The sequence below is a fragment of the Ornithodoros turicata genome, chromosome 1 (genome assembly GCF_037126465.1).
Source record: "Ornithodoros turicata isolate Travis chromosome 1, ASM3712646v1, whole genome shotgun sequence".
In the NCBI taxonomy this organism is placed as follows: Eukaryota; Metazoa; Arthropoda; class Arachnida; order Ixodida; family Argasidae; genus Ornithodoros; species Ornithodoros turicata.
This window is the reverse complement of record NC_088201.1, coordinates 22,175,362-22,199,594: the sequence shown is the minus strand read 5'-3', so window position 1 is coordinate 22,199,594 and position 24,233 is coordinate 22,175,362. Positions and strand designations below refer to the sequence as shown.

Genomic DNA, 24,233 nt, shown 5'->3' with positions numbered 1-24,233 from the left:
CGCACAGAGTACAGACAAGACGTTCACAGCATCGCAGTGTCTTTTAACGCCGTTGTTCGTTTCTGTTGCAGGAACTTCACTGCATAAAGTATGTGAAACATATGAAGTTAAGTTGTGAAATAAAGTATTGGACACCACACTGCAGGTTTCTGGCTTGTTTTGCATGTCTCACAGTGCATTTACGTGGAAGGAATGTGGCTCGTAATGTTGTCTCAACATTGCAATTACTTTGAGGAACTCTGCCTGGTAATGTTGCGGCAACATTATCCCAGAATTCACGTTGAGGAAATATGGCCAATAGTGTTGCAGCAATGTTGATAGTACAATGTTTTTGAGCAATGTTGCCTGTATGTGGTTTGGAGAGGACATGAGCCACGTTTCCAGGAAACGTTGTGACGTTTCAACAACATGATGTGCTACTAGGGGAATTGTGCCCGCTGCTCAAGTGGCACCCATGGGCATAAGGTCCCCATTTGCCACTCCCTAGGGAGTGTCACGTGCCCCTAAGAACACACATGGTCCTCAGGATGTCCCCACAGTGTCATCATGTCCTCGTCCTTTGAAGTGTATCCCCATAACGTGCTGAGGATAACACTCGCGGACTGTCCATGAAGAGTCATTCAGGTACGTCCTGTGGCCGTCCCTGCGGGTAGCTAGGGGGACGAGAAATATTATTTTGTTTAGTTTAGCTGCTCAGACTCCCTAAACACATTTGTTTTGTTTTTGGGCCGATCCTGGGACCTGACTGACATTTTTCTTAAATAGAGGGTGGCCCAGCGTAAAATTCCCTGCCGCCAAAAGGAATGACTGTCTATGATACATGAAAGATTTCTCGTGGAAAGAACAGAAACGCGCGTTTCTGTCGCACTGCTTTTGACTTGCAAAGTTCCTACCTGAATGTCTCAAACCAACGTGAGTAAGAAACAGACTTTGGAATGACGCAAACCTAATACTTCAATCGATTCCTCGCTTTGAGTATTTTTTCTTTGCGTAATCGAAAAAAACATGGAGTGCTCACCCTTCGTTTTGCGTAGCAGGCAAGCAGGACTCCCGTATTTACGGAGGAACGCGTTATAAGCAACAAATGGTATCTGCTTTAGCTTCGGAAGAGAATTTCAGTACCTTTCGGAGTGGGTCCCACCCATACGAGGATTTCTCAGACTTAGTGTCCTTCACAAGATTCTGTTTCTCACTGGAACAAAAACGCGACCTCAACTTTGGTGTCATTGCACTTTGGTGTGACTTCTGTAAGCACTTGGCGGATGTGCGTGCCAGAAAAAGCAAAATAAAACGAATCAAAGCAGAGAATTGATGGAAAGCATTGCTCTTCATGTGTACTTAAAACTGTCCTAAATTGGTCCCTGAGGATGAGCGAGGGACAGCCTCGGGGACGTCATCTCATATGCCAAAGTGGCAGTATTATGACATTCTGAGGGTCAGATTTTGACATCCTAGGGATGCCATACCTGTCCCCATCTGACAACCTGAGGATAGCCCTGGGATGACAATGTGTTATTGGGGGTGGGGACCCAGTAAACAGACCCAACAGAGCTAGATACACCTATGCCTGCATAAGATAGTTAGGATAAGTTCTAGTTGACAAGTGCATTCTTTCCTTACAGACGTAACCAACTTAATTCTGTAATTAAACTTATTCTGGTGTTGTCTTCCTCAGGTGTTCTGCCAATCTATGTCAGGGCCTATCCTAAATTCTGACTGAGAACAGCAGTGTTTTACCACAACTGCCAAGCACACCCATTGCCAGGTCATGGCCATGCATCCCAAAGCACCCAAATCGTATCCTTTGTTAGTAACTGTAGCATTTGTTACAACCGTTACAAACGCACCTATATTTTACGAAACAAAACGATGCTGGATTTTGATATACATATGCTTCGTTCAAGCGATCGATCATTTCGAAAGTACATCAGAATTTTGCCACCGCTTAAACAACTATACAGGGTGCTTGCGCTAACGTGTCCAGAAATTTTATTTAAAGCAAGCGATAAAAGAGAAACGAGCGCTACTTTTCAGCTACTTGACTAAGAAACAGGTGCTACTAGTGAAGCAGTACCTGTTCCTTACTCAATAGAAAAGTACCACTTGCTTTTCTTTTATAACTCGCTTTAAATATAATTTCTGGACACGTTAGAGCAAACACCCTGTATATAGGCATTTTTCAATGTTTAATTGGATAGTTAGGATCTATGGAAATAGGCACTAACACTGGAATAGGCATTTATAGGCACTATCAAATTGATACAGGAGGTTCCCCAGCATCCAATTCGTGCTCCTGTATTGAAATGGCTCTATTAGAACCACACCAAAAAATAGAAATTTGCCTAGGAATCCAGGGTCTACTAAGCCATCCCTGTGACAGCACACTGTGGCAGCAGCGCTGTTCATGGAAAGGAAAGATTACTTGCTCATCAAGCTGCCTCAGTGGGAGGAGAAATATTTTTTATAAAATCTGGGGGTAAAAATCGGGTAAATAAACATGTGCTCTAAATGCATGCAAATTCGGGTGAAAAACCTTCTAGTGTGCTAAATCGGGTTTCACCCTAAAGAGGCAACCTTCAATTCGGGGTGCAAATTCAGGGAAGAATCGGTTTAAACCCTAAAAGCCCTTCCCTCTTGTCACATCTACGCCACCTCTAACTATGTCAAGCTATCATTTTCTCCTCAAATTGCCGTGGCTTCATCTATGACGGGTAACAGGAACCTGAGGAGCAGTTTCATTCTCCCATCAAGAGGTGGGGGCATATTAGGGCATATTTTCTTTTCAGTGTTGCAGACTGTTGCATCGTTTCATGTGCAGATTCATGAACCTTCGCGGAAACAAAATTTTTGCTTCTTGATAATGACACACAAAAAGTCTTCCCCAGTATAATAGAATGTTTGTGCATATGTAGCGTCAGAACTCGTATTCTCGCTAGGGAGGGTGTTTTGCATGGCTGAAGCGTTCGGCTTAGTTGGCAGTTGTAGTTTTCTGGTCCACTTATAGGAAAACGAGGGCAAATGACCGCCGGCAAAGTGTTTTTTAGTCAGACAATCAGAACGATCCCAACAATATCAAGAGCCCAGCATGGTTTCCTTGCCTCAAGCGAGAGCAAAGGAAGGTCGTGCAAAAGCCAAACAGGTAAAAGAAAACAAAAATGGTGGTGGCGGTGGCCATAGTCAGCCACGCTGAGGTGGGTAATGTGACGATTATTGCAGTTGGAATCTTGCATCCTGGGCCCACTTCACAGGGAACTGTACCTACATCTGTTTTAATGTGTTTGAGGAAAACCTACTGAAAACACCCAACACTAGGTGCGGCCTATGCACAACGGAGTACCTACCAAGAGCCTTATGCAAAGCATCTGTGCAGTGTGTTCTGCCCCACTTTCAGTAGTGTATTGGGCACCTTTTTACATGCAGACAAAAGGAGTTTGAAGTGGGACATGCCCTGTCCCACTTCATCGAAGTTCCTCAGCTGCTTCATGAGACAAATTTGTCCCACTTTTTTCTCAGCTGCAAAAAGTTTCTCAGCATTCAGGGTTTTTTTTTTGTGCATAAAAATGCAGCAGAAGAGCAGTGGAAGTGTTTCTGGTGATGTGCAATGGTACACTTTATCGTGTCCAACAAAGGAGTTAAGAGTACTGCATCCACATACTTCAACCACATCGCAGATAGCGGATGCATGTTGATATGTAACCACAATGTTTCTCAGTTATATTCGAGATCTACATGTTTGTCAAATCCCCTCTGTATTTCAAAGATACACACATACACACAACATTTTTTAGCGCCCAAATACTATCTCAGTAGTGATATAGTACTACCCATGTTAACCTTATTCTAGCTGTTCCTGTACAGTACTAGAGTACTCCTTTGTATTAAAGTCAAATTTAAATAATCCGTGTCAACCATTTCCAGAAGAAGAATCTTGTTTCCATTTCTGAAGAAATTTCAATCCGGGTTGAGGTTTAGTCATCTGGCTGTTCTTTCAGCAGCAGCATCCAGTCCGCAAGTCTGCGACCCTGAACCAGTGTGTCTAGACAAAACTGTGCTGGCTGGTCCTCCCTAGCAATGAATAAGATTAATTCAATGAAATGTGTACGATTTGCAAGACACAGAATACAATGAAGAAACACAGAAAATGTTCATTACTCAACGATTCTAGCACCCAGGTTTGCTTTACCGACAATAATATTCAAAGCTGACAGCAATGTGACAATGATGACAGCATGGTGCGTTGTTTAGCGTTTGTGGTGCAAGCAATTTATTATCACGTTTCTGCAGATTGAACATGTCACCCATGAGGGACAAACAAGTCATTGGTTTGTAATTCTGCTTTCTCCCATTCTATCACTATCTGCTATCACTATCTGCACAAGCTGCTTTAAGGGTATGGTCCAAAGCATCCCTATCGCAACACATGAAAAAAGAGTGTGTGTGTGGGGGGGGGCATATAGTCGCCTTCCCTGATATCCAATGATGACCAATGTAGAGCGCTGCCGGCTCCATCATGTGAGAGAACCAACAAAAAGCCCAGCAAAGAACAGAACAGAACTACAGATTCCGTTCATTCCTTTGTGGACGCGATAACTACGAAGTGAACGTGCAGTTGCCATGCAAGTAGAGGCTCCGGCAACAAGCATCGCTGTTCGTTCCGCACCTAACAACCGTTGGCAAGCTGCAGACATGTTATACTTAGAGAGAGGACTTTCACCCAGAACGAGTTTGGGCACACTTGTAGCATATATAATCGTATCTGGTTCCAATTTGGCTTGAAGCCATAGAGCAGCAGGCAGTGCGATGTGTTGCGCGTGGAGTTTCCCCGACATCGGTCACAATGGGACTGGCTTCTGAGTGCGTGCGACCTGTAAAAAGTCACTCATGCTGGAACACTGTGGCCGTTGTGTATATCCAATGCGTGATCTCACTACATCACAACTGGTATTTGTGAGAGATTTAAAGGCCTAATGAGGCAGTTTAAAGTACATCGGGTAAAGGGCCTCTGCAGCATTTCAAATGGTTTCCTGAGTCGATCTGCATCGTATGCCTTCTTGCTTACAACTACTAGTGCTTTGTGCTCTACACACCAGCCCCCAAGTGTCTTTCGTTTCTTCTCGCTCAGTCGCTAGGCACACCAGTAATGACAAACCTGCCTTCATTTTCGTGAACTTGGGCTCGCTGATCAGAGACAGTTCGCTTCGCCATCTCAACTTTGGCTTTGCTCTCGCTCTACGTGCTGAAGCGTGCACCCTCCACGGTCAACTTCAGACGAAGAGGCTTAGGGCACACTTTCTTGTTTAACTCTGGCAACTCCAGGTTAGTGGCCAAAAAAATCGCAGAGTAGGCCAGAGTAGCAAAAAAGGAGGTCATAACTCTGTGGCAAAAAGTGTCCAGAGGATCCAAAGAGACTTCGCTTCTAAGGAGGATAAGCCTGGATTATGCATGTGTAGCATTCATTGTCGTCAGCTATATGTGATAGCTGGGACTTAACTGCTGCTCGAAAGCTTCATATGTACACATTAGCAAGCTAAGCAAGATATTAAAAATAAAAAAAAGCTTTAGTGCTCAGTTTGGACTGCTTTGGAGTGTCTTCGTTGGAATCGAGGACTGGATCGACACACTACCTCACTTCCACGGCATACACTGCATGTCCACATGGGCTTACAATTGTAAGTATTTTACAGCTGTGCAGGACGCGCTGCAGAGCATGAGAGTCTTGTCTATAGTCTTTTTCGGGTTAAACTCGATTCCTCCGTGAATTTCACACATTCTTTAGGAGCATCCAGCATGCATATTTGATTTCAATTGTATCGGAATATAATAAATTATGCGAGGCAACATTTGACGTTGTAATAGGTGTTTGGTGCCTGCGACTATGTTCATCGAGGAATGCACGTTTCAATGTGCATATTTTACTGCGGGTCACTTGTGGTTTGTTGCAAAGCGGTGCTCAAAATTTCCGCACTGTTCACCCAGCCAGGCATTTTGATGAGTAACTTTATACCGTTTGAAAAATACTTTTGAAGGTTGCAAACAGGTCACGTGAAGTTACGTCAGACCCAACTTGCGGATTACTCGGAGTTGCCAGAGTTGAATAAGAAAACATGCCCTTAGCCAGCATAGCGCTCGCCGGTAACTCAAACTGCATCGAATCTGAAGTATAGGTGTACGGGCTTGCACAAGCTCGTAACTGCCTAACCGGTTACGTACATGTCATGCAGAAGCAACTGCACTGACGAAGCTCACATCACATACACGCATGACATATGTCGCGGGGAAGAGAAACTTTCGATTACCTCGGCAAATATCGATCAGCCACAGCGCGATAATGTCAATATCCACCGAATGGTTGGAAATAAAAATTTAGAAGCCATACTTGTGACTGTTTCACTACGAGGTCAGTCAGCGTCAAGAGCGACGCCAAGAACAGTCAACATATATGACTAAGGCCCTCTGTTTTCTGCTGCGGCAAATTCAAAATTCTGCAGCACTGACTTGTAAATTCCGCGATTTTTTGCGGCGAGCAGTCAACAGCTGCATGAAATGGGAGACACCTTATTTTCTTGGATAATGTGGGAACAAAAAAGTATGTTATAAAATTACAGATACAAAGCATTGTTGTGGCTCAGCATTACATACATAATATCTTGTGTTCTCATCTGATGTGGTCTGTCGCCTGAAATCATTTTATACCTGCTGAAACATCTTTCAGCATCAACAGAATTCATAGGAACTTTATAGGAAGGAGTTTACAAAACATGCCCTGGAGAAGTTACATTTTTAGTACACCTCAGTACTTCTTAAAGGCAACCTCCCAGATATCAAATCAAAATCCGCCACTGCTACCGCTAAGCTGCATACGGAAGGGACGCCGCCCCTTCCTCAGGTGAAGTATACATAATAAACTTGGGCTAATGTTATCCTAAGCTAAACTACAATCTGTCTGTTTTGTCCTGCAGCATAAACAATTTTGTAAAGCAGGCTTCGATTTTGTAGAGGCGGCTTCACCTCATGCAGGGAAGCGTCAGGTGAAGCCCACTTTCGGGAGGTGTTGTTCGTATTCGGCGAATAGTCGATTTATCCGGAAACCCGAATATTCGGTATTTCAATTCGCAAATCGGATACTTCGAGTGATTGATATTCGATTCGAATTTGAGAACTCTAATATCCACACACCCTTAAAAATAAAGGATTCCGTGAAACTCTGTGCCAAACGAAGGATTCCGCGAAATTTCGCGGAATCACGGATTCGCGGAAAACTAAGGGCCTTATATATGACTTTCGGAGAGAAATCAGGATCAACTTGAACTGACTACAGTATTTACTCGCATATTGGACGTACAGGTTCAATTTTCCCCAGCATATTGAAAACACCCCTCAATGGCACTATGTTTTTGGGTAAAGTATGAATGTCTTATGTGCGAGTAAATAAGGTAACGTGGATCGGAGGTGGGGGGGGGGGGGGGGGGGGGAGTAAATATCGGGCGTTTTCGCGTATTACCCAAAAAAGTCTGGACCTGCCCGACTATGCTACATTACTGTTCATAGCCTCAATGAAGTACCATACATGAGCAAGTTGGTTGTTTGCCTTTCCTTCCACCAGCCACAGATACGGGAAAAGAACTCTGGCTGCTATGCCACGCAGTTGGCATGTTGTGGAAAAAAAAGCTATAGACATGTATGTTGCGCCTGCAGCAGGAACAAGTGGCAACTCCAAAGACTAAACATCGTATACAGCCAGGGTTTCCGAAAAGTACAGCCTCAGATGCATTTCAAAGGAGAATATTTTCCAATTGAACCTCACCAAATATACTTAAGCTGCAGTAACTCTTGTTGTTTGGCTTTCAGCCGATTCTCAGGAGACTCGAGACGCTCCAATGAAAGAAGTGCCGTGCTGTAGCTCTTTCTGAAGTCTTCTTTGACAGCTAAAAGAAAATGAAATCTTAATCTGAATTGTCATTGTTTTGCTCTGAAAAGTCCAGATAAGAAACTAGTTTCAGTGGGACTTGCTCATTCTACCCATTATAGACCATGTGAAGTGTGCCATGTTTTGCTTCTTGAAATGCACAATGGAAAAGGGAAAAGTATACTAGAGTTTGGCACGAAAAGTTGACAGAAGAGCAGGTTACTCTTCAAATGTACGGTTTCATTCACACCACACAAGTAAAGCAACTAAAAAGTGACCCACCGTCCAAACTAGTTGACAAGGCTTTTGTATCATACTTCCATAGGATCTTTGAAAAGTCGCCTGTAGCCGCTGAATAGTCGGTAGGCGTTCTGGATGTATATTCATGTCTTTCATGCAGTAAGTTATACCTACAGATGTAAAAGGAATGAGGTACATAATGATACGCAGTACTGGTAATACAGCACAAAAACAATACCCATAACAGTATACATATTACCGTACATTTGTACAGTAATAAGTATACGGTTATAGTGTTAATAAGGAATCTGTCCCTTTAAGAAAATGCAAACTTCCGTATACACGCTTTTCAACTCCGCATAAATAGCACAAGCTGGCACTAATGAACTTGAACTCAAGCGAATGAAGACTGCTACTATAACAAGAATGAAACATTTCTTCCATGAACATTCAATGCCAACTAGAACTGCACTTTTCTTTGTGGAATATTGTTTAATAATAACATCAGTGTTATGATGTGAGAAACGAAACACCAAGGAAGACTCTTACGGGCCTCCTTTTTGAACAAACAAGAGAAAGATATTTTCCACCTCATCAACTTCCTTTTATTTATCCAAAAAGAAAAAGACGGTTAGAAGCATCTATCTGTTTATTAAGCATGAGACTTTCGTGTATAAAATTGCAGACAAATTGCAGACCGAAAAAGTGCAGTTTCATGAACGCACTTCTTGTAATTAATAAATAGACAGATGCTCCTTACAGTCTATTTTTTAAATGCTCTCCTGTCAGCAATTTAACATTGTTTATACACCTTATGAGATGTTATTTATCCACACCAATGTCAATGTGGCAGATGTTGTCTTGAGTCTTTATGGATATGTATTTCATTTACACCGGTAACTATCTACAGCAAATACTCTTTTTGTTCCAGTATTATCAGTAGTGTAGTGGACTTCGGTTGTGCAATACAACAGAATGCATGCAGTGCTACCGATAAGGCTGCTTGCAACATGCGTCCAGACCATAACCTTAGATGAAATATCATCTACACATGACCTATATGTTTTCGGAAATGAGTCATTAATAAGGACCCTGGTTTTCTGCTGCAGCAAATTCAAAATTCTGCGGCACAGACTTGTAAATTCTGCAATTTTCCGTGGCAAGGAGTCAATGGCTGCCTGTGTTCTAATCTGACAGCGAATGCAGTCTGTCGCCTACAATCATTTTATACCATTTTCAAAGATCCTTCAGCATCTGCAGAGTTTATAGGTATACTCTGTGTAAGTTCAACTTCTGTGCAGGAGAGGGGAAAATCACGTCGGCAGCGTTCCTCCATGCACCGGTCAGCGCGGATTTACCAATGTGCTCGATGTTGCGGTTGCGGTTACTTCGTTGCTTCCTTCCCACGTGAACCGACCCGCGTCCAGTTTGTTGTATTGACGCAATAGACGCTAAATTCAGAGCAAGCACCCTCGTTCCGTTCCAAAACCCAATTACCGTAGTTACGTGCATAAGTTGCGCACTTTTTCTCCTAAAAAAGTCGGAAAAGTTGGAGGTGCGCAAATTGCACGGGAACGTTCGTCGGCCACCATATTGTAGATCCCATCCAAGCCATCACCCACACCGCATTCACCGTATTTTTGGTGTTTCAACGTTATTGTGCTGTGTGATTTGTAACATATTCAAGTGATTTCCATGACTGACTGACTGACTCAGTGACTCACTCACTCTCACACACACACACACACTCACTCACTCGCTCACGTAGCTGCACATGTCCTAACGTGCCAAGGAGCAAACGCCAACCTCACTCCTCAGCGTAACTCCCTTTCCACTCCTCTGTACACCGAGGGACAACACCAGGTTTTCGTTCGCATGACCGTTTTAACGCCAACACATTAATATCTTTAACAGCCATCCTACTCAAGTCATATAAACTCTTCAGAATGGAAGTAAGCAATACACATGAAAGAACTTCTAGTGGATCCCATACCGTGGAAACCATTGTACGACTCAGTTCACTTGAGTCTCTTCAGAATTTTCCGATTATTTGAACATTTGCATGAGCACAGCATTACTACATGTTTGACTGAATAGTAACAAGCTGTATTAAGAGCGTTCATAAGCATTATTCTGGCAAATGGTTGAATTGAAAATACGGTTCATATCCCTGACTATTTGGGAAATAACTGTCCTAGAATATAAAAAGTAGGACAGATAAGACAGAAAAATAACTTGATATGTTGACTCACTTTACAAAGATTGTTAAAACTTAATTTGCATCAGCACTATTAGAAGTGGTATGCCCTGTGGTACATAAGATGGAGTGATAAAAACTTACTGTGGTAAGCACTCAGCTGAAATAAGCTCATTTCGTAGGTGTGGTACCGCTTCAATTACTGCATCACCCGTCCCAACAATTTTCTCTTGCAACGAACACACATCTTCAGATGCTGTCGCAATACACTAGATAGAAATACAGGGATGGGTTGAAAACACAATAATTACACCTGAGGACAAATAAGGGGTGTCCAGATCAAGATTCAGTTTGCAAAAGTCTACAAAATCAGCTCCCAAATACAATAAAAGCGAGTTAAGCAAGCTGAAGACAAATTAATAAAGTTTTATTGTAAAAAATCAATAGTTTTACTTTTACTCCTTTGTAAACAGAATTACAAAATTTCATAGAAAAATGCTCCTATTGATGTACATATGAATACAAAAACAATATTCAATTTCCTGCTGTGTATTCTGGGACTCCTTCTAGATGCCTCATATCGTGAACAGGTGAAAATTCAGAGTCTCATAGCTGAATGGTGAACTAACTTCCATGGTCTTTACAGGAAAGCCTCCCTGATTGACCCCACATTCTCATCTGGCACTTTGAGATTCTCCATCTCTACGACAGAGTTCTTGGAGGCAGGAACTGTTCTTCCCATGCCTGAATGCTGTTCCATGATGGAGCATTCTTTCGAAAGACCGATCAAAGTTTTGCTGCACTTGCATAACCGGTCTCAATGATAGTACCATGAAGTTTTCACTTTCTCTTGGGTCAACACCACCACAGCACCACAATGAATTACTTCACGCATCTCAATTCAATAGTTTATATAGTTGTCCTTCCTGATGCAATGTGTTAAACGCATTTATCTTTCTTTGAATCGTCTCACAAAATTTTAGGAGCAATTTGAAGTGTGTGTCTCCATCTGGAAACCCTGTACAGAGACCACACTTGCACGTAACTTAATACTTAAGGAGTAATTTGTTATCTTACAAAAATTTTCAAAAATAAGCATTTAGTACCTTAAATATTTCTGAAGTAACTTGCACTGATTTCTTAAGTTACTCCTAAGATATCCCCTTTTTTTTGTTTCTTTTTTGGGAGACAGGAAGGTCAACAAAATGATGAACGTACAGTTTTGCATGGGTAGGGTTGCCACCAGGCCGGTATTATACCGGCACGGCCGGTTATTTGCTCGCTCTGCCGGTTGCCGGTAGGAAGATGATACCGGCAGCCTTTTGCCGGTATTTGTGCCTCAACAGCTTTCATAGGGGCTTTTACAGGGTTTTCCTTTCAACATTCCACTACAGCTTGAATAAATCTGGAGCACAGACCCAACTCCGTAGTCAACAGTCGTTTTCTTAGTTATTCATTATTATTATCATTGTTGTCTTGAGCGAGTACGCTGGTTCCTTCTTTCTTTCTCTCTCTCTCTCTGTATACTCTCCACCCCTCACCCACTTTCCCATTCCCGCGAACATTTCCTCCTTTCCCTCTATTCCACCTCCTCTCCCTCAGCTGGTATTTTTCACTACGAAAGGTGGCAACCCCTATGCGTGGGTGCTGTGCCACTTAATGCGCATGCATTTCATCTTAGATATTCTGTGGTTACCCCATCCTTCAGCGGTGCAGCCTGCATACGAGGGATGTGCCTCAGGTTTAGTGGAGATATGGGACAATGTGTTGGCCTGAAGGACGTGTTGGTGAATACCCGAGACTGTAGAAGGGGAGTGGACCAGGGTTTATTCTGTGTAAGCGCCGCGAAGCAACTGTGGCTATGAGTGGCGTACAGATGTGGGCAGATGGGGAGAGGACAGCAGGAAAGAGTGGGGGACAGGGGTGTTAATGTGCATCATGGGCCGACTTCAGGGGGAATTGTGCCAACATTCGTCTGGAAAGCCTTCAGGAAAACAACCAAGGGAGACCTCAGAACTCAGCCAGTGCAGGAATTCGAACCCACGTCACCTCCCGGTCTCGGCATGCGGTCATCCTAACCACTACCTCATGCCAGCTGGTACAAATGTTAATAATTTGAAGGAACACTGATTAAAACAATAGCAATAGGCGGCTTGGTTGCTCAAATTCATTTGGTGTACCTCGCCCTTCTCTGAGCACAGCACTTGCCGCCCACACGAGCGACATTATCTTGCACAATGTCCACGGGGGGAGAGCGTGGAGGTGAGCATGTATAAACACATAAAAACAAGCATGCGCTTTGATCTTCACTTTATATTTATGTGACAGTGAATTTAACAAATAGTAGCTCGATAGTATCTTGAAAGTTACTTTTGAGAATACTTAGTATTCTACTCAAATACTTTCAAAAGTTGGGTATTCAGCACACCAACAGTTACTTCTCTGCCTAGTACTCAGTAACTTAACTGAAATACATACTTTTCCTTTTTGGGTATCTTGTACGAGTCAGACACGCAAAAACTGAATTCCTCACCTTTGCATGCTCTTCACAGCTGCTCAGGAGTGCTTTGTTCTTTGATGCCAAAACAGCAATTTTCTTGTGCGCTTCTGACTGGAAATACATTACAAATCATTTGTATTAAGTGAAGATGGAGGACTTCTCTACCTAATAAGCTGAAAGCAATGAAGGGAAAATTTTGTGAAGCAGAAAAACAGCAATATGAATAGTAAAAACAAAACAATTTCCTGCATATACACACTGCAAGACATTGCCACACTTAACCACGTGAGAACAAAATGCCAGATCTTAATGCCCTCACATATAGTCCCTCGGGGATCTGTCCTCGGCCCATTGTTGCTTCTAGCATACATAAACAATGTCCCTGTAATGTTAGGTCACAAGTAAGATTACTTGCACACAACTCATTTATCGAAAGGTCTACTCTGATGTCAATTGCGACTCGCTCCAGGAAGATCTAAACCAGTTATATCATTGGTGTCACAATTGGCAGATGAATATAAACATAATAGCCAGTATTTGTGCTCTACCCCCCTCGGAAATCAGTTAAGCACTTTTCCTGTAATTTTAATTCACGCATTCTAGAAAGAGTTTCTTCTTACAAGTACTTTGAAGTGACATTTGCTGATGATCTGTCATGGAACACTTATATGTCTAATTCAGTTTCCAGATCCTTCTCTGAAGTACTCTCAAACAAGCCTCTATTGAGGTTACACTGTTAGCATATAAAACATTTGTACGTTCAAAACTAGCGTAAGAGTTTCATCTGGTATCCCCATCAGGCTTACCTTATCATATTACAATCATACTACTAGCGTTAGCTGTTATGCCTGGCTACCCTTGACATGCACAGGAAAATCAATTATCTTTGTTTTTTCCATAAGCTTTACTTTCAAATGCATCGCCAGAAACAGTCACATCTCCACGTCTGAGCCTGACCTGCTTGGGCAAATCAATTGGAAAAATTCAATTTCTCTCAAAATTAAATTATTATTATTAATATCAATAATAGTAACGATAATAATAATAAATAATAATAGTGCTCAGAAGTAATGGCAAAACCCCCCGAGGTATACAGCATTGACTCCATAATGTTCAGACAAGTAGAATTTTGAATAAGATTTCTTTTTTTTACAACAGTGAGCTCAAAGTATTCCCCTGGATTTTTTCAGGAGAATCAGTGGAACATCTTGCATTACTATACTTCCGCTGTTTAGGTACTACGGACGGAGGTTCGGACTCTACTCTTTTTTTTGGAACCCCCCCCCCCCTCAATTCCAGACTTGAACATAGGGTTCAATGGACCAATCCCAGCATGCACGTGGCACTTGCCCACAGCGGAGAAGATGCAGAGCATGTTGGTTGACTAACGTGGTAGCGAACACGAAGAAACTCTGAAGAAATAGTTCCTTCGCGTTTGTTACCATGTGGATCAAGTGAAAAATTGTCCAAGCTTACTTCCTGCAGTGCTTCAAATTGCAGGGAAACATTACAATCATTTTGACTTTCAATGCAGCATTCGCTATTGTATTGTTATGAGGGTACTAGATTGCCCAATGACACCTTAATGCCAATTAATAGATAAAAAATTCAAGTGTGCCACCCATGACAAATGAAACATTGAAGGCATACATACTATGGATTCTTCATGCTGCTGAAGCTGTGAGATCATTGCTGCTATTGACTCCTTTTGTGACTCTATGCGCAAGTCTAGTGCTTCGTCCACACTGCCTCCCCGCAAAAGCTCCTCGAGTATTGGTAGAAGCCTGTCATCATAAGAAAATTCTGTTGCATAAGTAATTTTTTAATACACATCGCGGTTTGAGAAGCTTCTTTTGCTAAAAGTGGCATGCAAATTCCTTAATAGGAAGGTCTTGTACCAGGAAGGTTTTGTTCAGAAACCAAACTGAACTGAAATTCTATTTATAACTATTATACAGGGTGTATGGGAAGAAAGTGTTTTCAAATTTAAAACAAAAAAGGCTACACAACATAACCATTGACAATCCCCTGGGCAACACCCAAAGCTTTTGGCACACACTACAGTAGTTTGCATTCATGTGATGCATTAATTTGCTAAATTTATTAATCAAATTTGGAAATCTGACATGCAAATGCACCACTTCCTTCATGAATTTCAAAGCATATCATAATACACTATTCCAACAAAAAGAGAGAAAAAGAAAACGTGTGTGTGTGCGTGCACGCAGGACCCCCTGTTGCACATAATACAGCTGAAATATATCGAGGAGTGGGCAAATATAAATCATGAACATTCATGTCAATTCTGTACCACTCTTCAACCAGTACAGATGCCAACCCCTTGATGGAAGCACATGGTGGGAATCTACTCCTGACCCTGTCGTCCAGAATGCACCCCCCAGGCTCTATAACATTCAAATCTGGTGACTGGGCTGGCCAGGGCGAACCTGTAAGTTCACTTTCACGCTCCTCGAACAAAGACCTATGTAAAAAATAGGGATGTTCGAGTTATTTCGTCCAACCCCCGTACGTCTGCAAACATGTTCCTTTACAGGCAACTGTCTTACAGTAACTTGAGGTAAGATCCTTTTGTTCAACTGTACTCCACAACTAATGCGAGCGGCGTACTCTCCCTCTCTAATGTGTACAGCAGCTATATGTGCACAGCGCTCTCATCACACTCTTCTCCCTTGTTGTGTGGTGAACTCTATGAATTCAGTGTATTAGGAGACTCAGGTGGCCGACCATACATCACAGTGTATTTGTGATGTATGTAGTGATTTAGCTAGACGATTATAGCCAAAGCCCCACTACGATTCCCCCACTGGGTCCATTATTATTTCCTATCTTTGTGAATGATGTACCTGAATATTTGTCAGAGCCATGCGTTCTCTATGAGGACAACACCGACATTTTTGTGGAAGCTGATTCTCTTGGAACATTATTTGTTAAGGCTGATGACGTGCTGAAAAAATTGCACAATTGAACTTCCTATATGGTGTTTCATCCACACCAGAGCGTCTAAGCCTAGAGAACCAAGTGCTTTTTTTATGGACCCATACTCTTGCAATAGCAATATCTGTTAAATTCCTAGGGATAATCATGCATGAAAACTTGCAATGGCACAAACATATACATTTCATTCGACACAAAGTGTGGGGCTTTATGCCTTATCACGCCTTCATTTTCTAATTTCCATAAGTTCTCCGCTCATTGTGTACTATGCATTGATATACCCACATCTGTCATATGCAGTAGAGGTGTTTGGCCTCACTTATCCCTCTTCTTTACATCCCCTTCTCATGATCCAAAAGAGAGTCCTATGAATGAATCATCATGCATCTTAGCCCTCGTGATTCAGTCGTTTTCGCCTTTATGCTACTGTAAGTTTATGACATCTGTAGCCTAATATCTTATCGCTCTTATCTACTTGAATATCGAATCACTCTACTAATGCATAAATTATACTTCGCCCCTAATCAACTTTCTTTAATATTATTCAAATACTGTGCTCTTCCATACACTCTTAGAAATGACACATGTACATTATAGTCACCCACACCGAGGACTAACTTTGGAAACTTTCCTTTGTTAATTATGGTTCTAATATATGGAATTCTTTGCCAGTTGAATTAAGATGCATTCAAATCCACGTAACTTTAAAAGGGAGCTTAAACTCACCCTTCCATTCAGTTTAACTCCACACATTTATGCTCCTTAATTATGTTCCCCTTCTGTGACATTATGCACGTTATGTTTTCTCAATGTATTTAATAAGGTTTCTATGTTACATTCATTCATATTCTCCTCCACCTGACAATTATTGTTTGAGTATTTGTTTGCTGTACGGGGACTGTATTGCAGGGCTCGCCCTAACAGTACCAATAAACCTGTATTTTTAACCTTATTGCATAATGAGTAATGAGTAACTGAGTAATATGAGTTGTGAACATTTCATTCTGTATAATACAATCCCACATTAAAGTGTCACTGTGGGCTAAAAAAAAAAAAAAAGGCATTGATTATACTTTGTATTATGAACCAACCTCGCTCAAAGACTCAGTACACACAATATAAACGTTATCAGTGAACATTACGTGGTTCCACATAATTTTCCAAAGGTACCATAAAACTCCATAGATCCAGATTCTCCAAGAGCAGGTAATGTCATAGAAATTTGGCTCCTATTCTTGCTGGAATAAAAACCTCTCCCTGCAACAACGCGAGCGTCTCTGCCCTTCACTCAATGTTGCAAGTCTGCTAGCAGCTGCGGTGAGGCGGCAGAAATCTACCTTCAGAGAGCAATGTTGCCAGATGCATTGCAGATTACACGTCCTAGGATGTCACACTTCTCAAAACTATTGATTTGAACGACTGAACTCAAAAGTTCATGATAGTATTTCTGCTTCACATAGAGAAGCAATATTTCAGGAGAATACAGCACAAGACATGTGATTGCAATGACAGAAATTCAGCAAGATTCTGATGACAACACATTTAGTCATTAGGGACACCTTTTTTTCCAGCAAGATTTTTCTCCACCGCATAATGTATGTAACGCAGCAGAGCATAACCAGACACCACAAAACTGATTAGTCCCTGTCCCCTCTAATGCCAACTAAGCCAACACTGTACACTTTTTCAAGCACCAGAGACAAAAGGATGGAGTACAACAAATAATTGGTTCAGTATCATACCAGTGTGAATCCAGCTGCTTTGGGCGTGACTGTTCCTTGTCTGTGCATCTAGCCAGCACTGAAGATACCCTGCACAAAAGCTAGAGATCGAAATAATTGTAGCCAGTTTATGGCAAAGTAAACATGTGCATGCATCACACTAAAAGCTGCAATCTAGATAATATATATCATTCATTTATTTATGCCTTTGTAACGGAGATCAGGGCAGAAAATCCAGAGCGACTTGACAAAGGCCTCCACCCCTCTCAGCAGCGAAACAGATTATCAATGCTTATAAATTGAGAAAATACCCAGTACATCAAAAACAACACGTCACTGGAAAAAAAGAAAAGAAAGAAGAAAAAACCACCATAACACCAAGAACACTGGACAGTACCTTGCAAGTACAGGTATCTTTGCACTTACCAAAAACTGTTCTTGTGCTCCAGAGGCTGTTTCATTTGCAGGATAGTTATCGTCGCTTTTGCCTTCATCATCAGATGTTAATTTCACTTCTTCCAGGAACTGCACTGCTTTTTTACAATGTCTTAGGTTGTAAGACTTCAACTCAAACTGCTTCAAGTTCCTGCATATTTTGACAACATACAAAGGAATAACTTTCAATGCAACATGCAGTTAGTCATTTTACTTGGATTCCCCATAAGGATGGTGCCACGAGCCACATGCAAATATAGAATGAAAAAGCGAAAAACGAGAAAAGTGTAGAAAGTGCTAGTTACAATCCGTCTTGGATTTGGCTCCCTCATGTGGTCAAAATAAACAATCAACCGGGATCATACGTACGGCAAATCCTCCGCAGATGTGTTCCTTAGCAGATCACGAACATCTTTGAGGAAATGTTTTGCATCATCCTAGCATGAAAAAGTAAGAATGAGACATGATATCACAAAACACTGAAATTTTAAACCTGTGGAAATCAAGGTGAACTGCTCATTTTGCTGGAGCTTGAGGTGGATGAATTAAATGGCAACATTGAGAGAAAAGTGGTACACACCCAGTGAAAGTGTTTGGGCATACATTTAAGACATTTTATGCAGCTGAGCTTCAGAGATGACATACCAATAAGAAGACACAGTGCCTCAGATTTGCCACTATCATCTTTCCTTTGGGCCACCTGTAAAGTCCTCATCGAGGAATAACCTTGAGGGGACAATATGTGACCTGAGTGTAGTAGTTCTATGGGTAGGATAGCCACTCAAAATCCTTTTTCCCTCACGGTTTCTTTATACTCCTGGAGCAATAAGTAAACGAAAGATGCAACCACTATCACTAACACAAGAGTTCCTGAACTTTTTAGAACCTTTCAAATGAGACCTTCAAATGTTGCTGTACTGATACAGGAAGATGCCTGTCGAACATCCAGAACAGCAATGGGAAGCGGTAAAAACTGCCAGTGGACATGATCCACTTAATTTAAGAGTCATTTTAAAATCAAGGCAAATAAAGAATGTAGTTATGTAACTAAACGAAATATACATACATATACAGATGCAACAAAAGCACAGCATAAATGAATTGCCTACAGATTGTGCTCCACACGATTCGTAAGTGTAGTTATTCAACAGCATTTTGAAAATACTATGTTAAAGGAACGACAGGAAACACTGAAGAGTCCCCAGATATTTAAAGGGATAGTTCACACTTGAGGGATCAGATTGTATATATTTTGTTGGAAAGGGTGATGCATTTCACACTTTACCAGGTTTCTGCACAAAGTTAAGGCTACGGTCCCACTATTTCCCTTCCCTATCACGCCGAAACAGCCGCTACTACGCGGCGCCACCATCCTTATCTTGTCGGTTAGCTGTCAGCAGCAACTCTGCTTTCTCTAAACAGGTTCCCTACAAAATCCGTACTCCCAAAATAGCCCTTTGGATTGGGCTACCCCACGAGCCTATTATCCCTTCACAAAGGCAACAGTCAAGGGTGTTGGCAGATGGAAGTAACGTTTTACGGAAGGTTTTCGAGATCGTGCAACGCGAAAGACCGGAATACTTCACACTCTCCTCTTGATATTTTTCTTGTTTTTTTTTTATACCGTGTTAGCGCAGTGAAGCAACTGGGGCTATGAGCGACGTTTTTTTTTTTCTCACTGTTGTTTCAGATACCTGTTGTGTTGTTTGTTACCTTGCTTGCTTCAGCATTGAGATAATAGAGAGTCTTCCTCGTGTGGCTGCTTAATATAATTTGAAGGCGAACGGCAGTTTTTACAAGCCTTTCCATATCATTTTTTAGCTATAACCATCCAAGCTGGAAATGTACTTTGTAATGGGGTGTGGGAAGCCCTACACGCGCTTTCTATTTGTGACAAAAAGAAGAGAACGTGTTGATTTGGCAAGTTTAGAAGTTTAAATATTGAAACCAAATTTCCTTGTTATATTCCCTACAGACGAATATCGTTGACCATACATTTTCTGTGACGCGCTTTTTCTATTTCTTCTATCGTTTTGACATTGTTAGTGAAGCACTGTGTGTGAGTAGTGCACAACGCATGAAACAGCGGGCTGCATATATATGTCCTGGCTCTTTCGCAGGCTTGATGGCTGTACATAATTGTCGGCATTTATTTGGCTGTCCCACCACATTTTCGTCATTCCTTGCGTTGAGGTGCAATAAGCCATGACACTGTGTAAGCACCCCAGTCCCACATTTTACCATCGGTGTCTGTCTTTCTCTTTCATTTTCTCAAACATTACAACGGTTTGGAAAGCCTTTGAACTCAGCTGGACAATGTGCACGTAACTAATTTCCGGAGAGCTCGACCTCCATCCAGGTTACCAAGAGTTGGTTGAACAAGATTTACCGTTTCATGGGAAAGTCCGAAAGCTACAAGAACCCATTCCGTGTGGTTGGAAATTTATAAGACATATTCACGTCAAAAACTGATGGGGCTACTGGAACATCCTGTTTATGTGGTGCACTTGTTTCATAAAACAGAACGTGCAAAACGATTGCCCGGTCACAGGCGCGTATGCTCACTCACACATACACACATCTTTCTGTCACTGCTCGAAAGGGCATGAGCTAACCTGCTCATGCGTTACGTTACTGCAATAACCTCTGTTATTGCAGTAAACCCTGCAAACAAAGAAATTAAAACGCTTATTTGCACTGTCGAGATCGTAAATTCAAATTTCCTTCCTTCCCGCTTTATCCAACCCAAAGGGACTGCCGTTCGGCGGGCGCCCCGGGGCGCCCGGGGGCGCCTACCCCTCTCGCACCCCCGTCACTACGGCTCTGCCCACGATCCCCAACCTGAATATGACTACTCTACATTATATTCACAAACGATACACAGGGGCAAAAAGACACATCTTGTCGCGTTTTTCTTCCCGTTTCGAATCATCAAATACAATGCACAAGGTCAACCAGGGACCTGAAGGAAACTCCAGATTGTGTTTTCGGGGTTTAACCGCCGGTGGAATTTGCACTGTTCTTAGCATGCTTTGCTAATGTGTATGAGAATCAGATGAAAACAAACAAAAATGTAGCTTATAGTTCGAGTCCTAGTCTGTACGAAACTGATTACCGTATTTTCACGCGTATTAGCCGCGGCTTATGCGCGATTTATTTTTTTCGCGGACGCTCTGCGGCTTATCCGTGGGTGCGGCTTATCTGGTGACTATTTTTCCCTGGTACTTTCCCCATACCCCGGGTTAAACGAAAGGGCCGACAGTGCCTCATGTTTTTCGGAACAGGACCGCCCTGCCAGTGCACGAACAATACCGAACAGGGGCGGGTCCACTCCATATTCGAGTGGACTAACCCGTCAATCCACGAAAAACACGCAACAAGGGCACAATCCGACCTTAGTAGAACACTAGAACTGACCTCCTTTGTTATACATTATGCCGACACCGGAATGTGGACAGGGTTTATGGCCTTCCCTACGGTCTCCTTCGTCGACAGACCCACAGGAAGGGTTCAATACACCTGACATCGGGATAAAACGTGGTCAGCTAAGCGTCAGTTCTCATTTGACCAGAGCAGCAGCATTCGTGGACACGGGCACGGCAGTTAGAGGTGAGGCGTGGCTCCAATGTGGAGGCACAGCTACGACGACGGCTTCAAACTAAAAGTCGTCGACGTCGCGGACCAGTACGGGAACAGGGCAGCTGGACGGGAGTACGGCGTCGACGAGCGTTGAGCGTCTCTATTGATTTTGTTTGTGCATCACTGGTTTAGCGCACAAAGCAGTCGCGTCGTATTACCCGCGGCTTATCTGCGAGTGCGGCTTATCTGCAAAAACATTTTCAAAATGTATCTAAAAACGAGTCCTGCGGCTTATCTGCGGTGCGGCTAATACGCGTGAAAATACGGTACTGATTCCTGTACAAAATTGATTACTTATTGTTAGCACAAGCCAGTTATGCTAAAGAGTACACTCCTATTTGCTTTTTGTATTAGAAACCGATCTGACTGACCAGTAAAATAGAAACGAGGCAAACGCCTTCTCAGGTACACGTAAATTTTGCAACTTCGCCATTCATTTTTAATAATGAAATGTTATCTCCCTGAAATTTATTATGACAACCATCTAAGCGGCTAGACACAGAAACATTATCGGGTTGGTTGCATCTAGACAAACTATGCGCGGATTAACTTAGAGGGTGCGGACATCGAATACAAACCTTTTACGAACAACATACATACACAAGATGGGAATAAGAACAATTATATTGTGATTCTGAGATGGACGAGCAACACGCCCTGATTGACACTCCAAAATGTAAGCCGGAAAAATGTATGCGGTCGGCAGTCTCCTTGGTGTGAACCTTTGCCGCAATCTGCCGTTACATATTTAATTCATCTTACGTCCAGTAAATATGCTGGTAATTGACAAGCTAATCCAACTTTTCTTTATCGAAACCAAAAGTGCACGGCAGGTTTTGTGGAGAGCGAAAGGCACAAAGCTCATTGTTTGCTATGTGGATTCAGCTTACGAACTTTCAGTTCGAGAGTTTACGTGCTTTGGTATCTGCCATTCGCATTTTGTCTCCAAAATATTATTATTATTATTATTATTATTAATAATAATTCTAATTCAAATTTTATTAGTCTGTTTAACAAGATCTCGATTATAACAGTACCCGCCTAAGCCTTGAGGCTAATAATAATAATAATAATAATAATAATAAACACGAGGAAGATAAATACGGTTGAAAAGAAAAAAAGTTCGCAAACGGTCGGTTACAGTGACTGCCGGCAAGTTCCCGAGTTCAATTCAATGAAACCAATACACTACATTAAAAAAAAAGAATGAAGAAAATGAACGGCTGAATGAAACGGCTGAAAATGAAATTTCAGGATTTGTTCTATGCATAATTGTCTCTCTTCAGTGCGGATTTTGCTTTCAAACAAGAAGTAGAACAATCCGAAATGACAAGTTAAAAAATCAAATTTTTCAGTTTTTCTAAGGAGCGTTTATAAATTACCTACGCCAAATATCAATAATACGGGGGCTGTGGCGCACTTTGTGTATCCCAGGACACCACGCTGCAAAAAACCACATAGCGCTATTTTCTTTTTCCTTCACGTAAAACCTTTGCAAAGATTAGCAAAAAATGAGAGTATGGTCATGTTCCTCGCTTTATAGTAGAACAGCTGAGCGATGTATAAACAAAAGGGCGCTGTAGCGCATTTGTACAGAAAAAATGCTTTCCTACGACATCAATACTTCCACCGTGAGACAAATAGGAGCGGCGCAATCTCTTGGCAAACACGGCAGTTTTCACAAGAGGAGTAGGACCGAAGCCTTAAATGGTATAATCTAGTATCACCATCGCAAAGCACTGGAACCCACGCGATTTGAAATTGCCACACAGAGAGGTACATATAGGGACAACACTCCAATGTTATGAGGGCGTTCCACACATTGCCTGGCCGGGCTACGCCAAACAGCGGCCTCCTGTTGGTTCTCATATTCGCTTTCACACGACTACCCCACAATGAACGTCATGCAACGAATGACTGAATGCAATGAATGATAGGTTCTCTAGTTTTCTCCTCCCTGTAAAACTACCTGCACTGCAAGCTCTCAATTATAATAAGCAAACAATTATGATACTAGTTTATGAATGGTCTCTTAGCACATGCTAGTGGCCAGTATTGATAGCAATATCAACATGTAGATGATATGACGTGAGACAATGTTCAGTGAAAAAATATACATGCAAGTGAAGGCATCGTGCAAATTGTTCTCAAAGAAAGTGCTCACCATACTGAAGTGCTCATCAGACTGTCGCATGTTTGCAATGTGGTGCTTTAGCCTGCACATGAGAGCCAGCGACTTCCCACCAAGTTCTGAGAGGTCGTTATGATAAAGGCCGAGCAGAGCTGTCCGTCGATAAATCTTTTGCAGCTGTGACCTCATACCTGAAAATTTCAAGTTTACTTGAATAACTACGCTCAGCGATATGATTACATGAGACATCAGTTTAACGACGACCTGGTTTTACAGCACTAAAGATGCAGCAAGCATGCAAAATCCATTAAAGGGGTTGGGACACTTTCATAAATGTGGTTCATTACATTATGGACGCATTGTACTGTACGCCAGAATACTAAGGGAAAAAGAATTATTCTTCTATGTGTCAGACTTAGCGAAATACATGCTCTTGAACACCCTCCCCCCCGAGCAAAGCAAAGAGATCGCAGATCTCACAGTTGCACCCATCCCCACTAGCGCAGGTT

The 24,233-nt window shown here is 42.1% G+C and overlaps 1 protein-coding gene across 3 annotated transcripts in view; it reads right to left on the bottom strand.

Annotated features, from left to right (window-relative positions):
- Window positions 1-3,726: 3,726 nt before the first annotated feature.
- Window positions 3,727-24,233, bottom strand: part of LOC135377636 (uncharacterized) — a 36,955-nt gene continuing 16,448 nt past the window's right edge. For all 3 annotated transcript variants that reach the window (XM_064610204.1, XM_064610203.1, XM_064610205.1), the window contains exons 2-11: window positions 23,758-23,915; window positions 18,324-18,391; window positions 17,946-18,105; window positions 17,541-17,620; window positions 14,498-14,627; window positions 12,877-12,954; window positions 10,488-10,612; window positions 8,189-8,316; window positions 7,805-7,925; window positions 3,727-4,065 (exon numbers count right to left, since the gene is read on the bottom strand). In XM_064610204.1, the coding sequence (XP_064466274.1) occupies window positions 3,969-4,065; window positions 7,805-7,925; window positions 8,189-8,316; window positions 10,488-10,612; window positions 12,877-12,954; window positions 14,498-14,627; window positions 17,541-17,620; window positions 17,946-18,105; window positions 18,324-18,391; window positions 23,758-23,915 (1,145 nt within the window). In that variant the 3' untranslated portion in view covers window positions 3,727-3,968. The remainder of the gene's footprint in view (window positions 4,066-7,804; window positions 7,926-8,188; window positions 8,317-10,487; window positions 10,613-12,876; window positions 12,955-14,497; window positions 14,628-17,540; window positions 17,621-17,945; window positions 18,106-18,323; window positions 18,392-23,757; window positions 23,916-24,233) is intronic.